The following is a 4,475-nucleotide window of genomic DNA, read 5'->3' as shown; positions in this document are numbered from 1 at the left end:
TTACACCACATAACTCGGTTTTCTAGTTCACCAAAAACTTTACAACTTACACACTTGCAATCACACTCTACACCCTCTAAGTGTTGGCCTAGCCCGTATCACCTTCCTCAAGTGTTCCGAATTACAACCTCTCACTAGGCTTTACTATCGACCCCACTCCTCTTAAAACCGACCCCGTCTCTCACTACACACTCCTCTCGGTGTATAAGTATAATACAACGTGTAACTCATAATAAAGCTCAAAATATAAGATTTTGTTCTCTACAATAGATGAGAACACAGTATAAGCTCACTCTCACAATATCATAATCTTACAATCTAATATATAATGTATGAAATACTAAAAGCTCAAATAGGGTGTGTGTGATAAAATGAGTATAAATGAAATCTAACTCAATTAGCAAACTAGCAATGATATAAATATAAAAATCAGTAATTAATTGCTAGAGAAAAAAGTTAGAAAAACTTCTCTATAAACACAATAGAGGATGAAGAAGATTGAGGATGAATTCCTCAATTGAAAATGTAAGCTTCCTCTTTGTAAACACAAACTCAAGAAACTTAAACTTTAAAAGTCTTTAAACTCTTTTTTAAAACCCTCTTAGATAGATATCAGAAGTGAAACAATAGGGGGTTTATATAGGATAAAAACCAAGGCTCAAAACCCAAGAAAATCTAGTAAAAAAAGACAAATTAACAAAAGCTAGAAAATATAGCTGCCGGCGCATATTGGTCGACTGACAGCTCGTATCAGTCGACTGATGAGTTGACCGTTATATGCAACTGACAGCTCATCAGTCGACTGATTGGCACGATCAATCGACTGGTGACATCATTAGTTGACTGGTCAGTCGACCGGTATTAAAACAGACATTTTTGATAATTGTAGGCAGTTTCATCAGTCGACTAACCAGTCGACTGATAACCAGTTTTTAGCATGTATGGAATTTTGAAAATAAATTTTAAAGTCCTTTTAAAAATATTAAATAAATTCTAAAAAATGTAAAATTTTGGGAAAAGTTTATAAACATGATTATAAACGTGTTGAAAAATGAAATTTTCAATTTGCTCTCACCATTTGTGAAATCTCAGAAAAATTCAAAAGCACTAAAAATACATGTGTTTCAAACATGTTGATTTTGACATTTAGCTCAAATCAAGTTCTGAAAACCTGTGTGATATTTTTATGGACTTAATAAAAGATTTTAACAACGTTTGTGTAGTCCAAATCATATTAAAATATATTTTGCATAAAAACACCTATATTTGAGAAAGTGTAGTCCAAATCATATTAAAATATATTTTGCATAAAAACACCTATATTTGAGAAAATTCACAAATGAATGTGTGTGTAAATTTGAGCTTGTAGAATTTGCACACATTATATAAACCTATACTAAGTATACCAAGAATGAATCATATGAAGCTTGAACTTCATTTGTTGACTTGATTTGCATAGGCTTTAATATCAATGTAGCTCATTTTCCTGTGTATACTAAACAACACAAAACAAATACTAAAACCAATATTAGTCATAAATTATTTATTAAATCATCATCAAAACAAGAAGTCCAACATCCACCATTATAATTTTTACATAGAAGCATTTAGTGTTTCAAATCCATCATTGTTTATTTTTAAAACCTCTAATATTAAAGGACCTATTTGTAATTTGGTTTTAGCATTCAATTATTTTTAGTTTTGGTTGTAAAAGGATTTCTAGTTTTTATTTATTTATTTTATGTGTGTGTGTGTGAGAGAGAGAGAGAGAGAGAGAGAGAGAGAGAGAGAGAGAGAGAGAGAGAGAGCAGAAGAGAGAGAGAGAGAGAGAGAGAGAGAGAGAGAGAGAGAGAGCATTGAAAGAGGGAGAAGAAATGAACAAAATGTCTATTCATTCAAATTTACCATTCTATCCTAAGGAAAGAAAAGAATCCCCTCTTATTAAAATTATAACATGGGGAAATTTCACCCATTTCTTCATATTTGTCTACCCCCATCATGTTTTTTATATTATAAATAGATGAATATAATTTATTAATTATAAGTTTAAGAGTGTGAACAATTTTGTCCATATATATAATACCTTCGAAGCATTAAATAGATTGTGTATTTTATTCATGATTTCTTTCTAGTACCAATAATAGTAAAGTAATCAAGAGCATGAGCAATTTAGTCCATACAGAATAAGTTCAAATCATTAAGTTCATCTATTTTATTCATGATTTCCTTGTAATACAAAGAATATTAAAGTAATTGAGAGGCTAATTAATGACTCTTAAAAAGAACCCTAGGGATAGTTGTTAATAAAACCCTAATAAAAAACACATACTCGTGTATTTAGAAAACATAAGATAAGCATAAGAGCTGCATGAAAGTAGATAAAATCGAGATGAATGAGTTCACATATTATTTTCTTGTCCATGTCCTATGAATACAGAATGATGCCTTGATAAGGAAAGGGATACAAAATTTTACCTTGCCTCTAGTGAAGTTGTGGCCTTTCATTTGATTGTGCAAAAATGGGTAAAGAGAATGTATCTTTTCTGTCTATTTCCTTATGATTGTACAACAATCATATAGGAATAACTATACTTAGAAATAAGAAAATTCTAACTAAGTATAGCCTAATTTTCTTACTTTCCTTCGTTTGATCATTGACTAAATCAGTTTTCAATCAGCTCCTAATTACTGATAGAAATTAGGAAACTAAATAAGGAAACTAAATTAAATCATATCTTTGACATTATCAACACTCCACCTCTAGTTGGTTTGTAGATATCTTCCATTGCCAGCTTTCCAATCAAATTGTCAAACTGCTTCTTTGGTAATCCTTTAGTGAGTATATCTGCAATCCACTCTGTAATAGGAACATATGACATACGAATTAATCCCTTCTCAATCTTTTCTTTGATGAAGTATTTATCCACCTCCACATGTTTGTTCTATCATGAGGAACTAGATTGTGAGCAATTGAAATTGCTGCTTGTTGTCAAAACAGACCTTCGTTGGTGAGGAATTTGAAATCTCCAATCCTTCCAATAATCTCTTAATCCATAGCACTTCACATATTCCATATGCAACTGATCTAAGCTCCTTGTGCACTGCTTCTAGCAACCACACTTTATTTTTTGCTTCGCCAAGCCACTAAGGTCCCTCCAATAAATGTACAATAACCAGAAGTTAATCTTTGGTCTATAGTATCTCCTACCTAGTCACTATTAGGGTAACTTTCAACTTGTAGATCGATCTCCCCATTTCTTGTACAATAGTCCTCTTCCAGGAGTCCCTTTTGGATATCTCATAATTCTGTATATAGCCTCAAAATGCTCTTGTCTAGGTGAATGCATGTACTGACTCACACTGCAAAGGATATATCTGGACGAGTGTGAGACAAATCGATTATTTTTCCAACAAGTCTTTAACATTGCTTCTTGTTTTTACTTCTTTAGGCTTCGCAGGTTGGAGCTTTATGTAGGGCTTGATTGGTATTTCGGTTGCCTTGCATCCAAGTAAACCTGTTTCACTAAGGAAATCAAGGACATATTTATATTGGTTTCCCTCTTTTGATCTAGCAAACTCCATCCCAAGGAAATACCTTAAAGGGCCTAGGTCCTTGATTTCATAAACCTTAGCATGCTCCTCTTCAGATTCTCAAGCTTCGCATTGTTATCACCTGTTAGAATACTATTATCCACATAAAAAATCAGTATAGCTATTTTGCCATTAGTAGAGTGTTTGTAAAACATGGTATGATCTGCTTGACTTCGACTATAACCAAGACTTTTGACCATTTTTCAAAAACATCCAAACCAAGCTATAGGAGACTATTTAAGGCCATACAAAGATGTCCTTAGCCTACAAACTTTTGTTACTTCAAGATTTTCTTCAAAACCAGGTGATAAACTCATAAAAACTTCTTCCTCAAAATATACATTTAGAAAGACATTTTTCGCATTCAATTGATGTAATGGCTACTCGAAGTTCATGGCTACAGATAGAAAGACTCGAATTGAGTTTATTTTTGCTAATGGAACAAATGTGTACGTCCTGATAATCAATTCCATAGGTTTATGTGAAACCCTTAGCTACAGATCTTGCCTTATACCTCTCGACATTACCATCAGCATTGCATTTAATGGTAAATACTCATTTACATCTTACACCCTTCTTATCATGTGGCAGATCTACTATCTCCCAAGTACCATTTTTGTTAGGAGCATTCATCTCTTTTGTAACGCTTAACTTCCAATTCGGATCATCTAGGGCCTCCTTAATGTTTCTAGGTACAAATTGGTTGGATATCCTAGAGATATAAGCTTTATGATTTTGATAATTTTTTGGAAGATAGGTATTTAGTAATGGGACGTTGGGTACATGTTCTAGACCCTTTCCTAATAGTTATAGGAATATTAAAATCAGAAAGATTAGGTACATAATGATCGCTAGGAGATAAAGTTCCAAAGTTCTGACTAAAT

General features: G+C 32.6%; 1 protein-coding gene across 1 annotated transcript; it reads right to left on the bottom strand.

The window, feature by feature from the left end:
* Window positions 2,730-3,582, bottom strand: LOC109823273. Its single transcript, XM_020389557.1, has 3 exons — window positions 3,442-3,582; window positions 3,001-3,144; window positions 2,730-2,942 (listed from the first exon to the last, which is right to left on the bottom strand). Exons 1-3 carry the CDS (start codon window positions 3,580-3,582, stop codon window positions 2,730-2,732), a joined length of 498 nt encoding a protein of 165 aa, XP_020245146.1.

The sequence above is a fragment of the Asparagus officinalis genome, chromosome 9 (assembly GCF_001876935.1).
Source record: "Asparagus officinalis chromosome 9, Aspof.V1, whole genome shotgun sequence".
Classification (NCBI taxonomy): Eukaryota; Viridiplantae; Streptophyta; class Magnoliopsida; order Asparagales; family Asparagaceae; genus Asparagus; species Asparagus officinalis.
The sequence above is the reverse complement of the archived record's forward strand: the minus strand, read 5'-3'. Positions and strand labels throughout refer to the sequence as shown.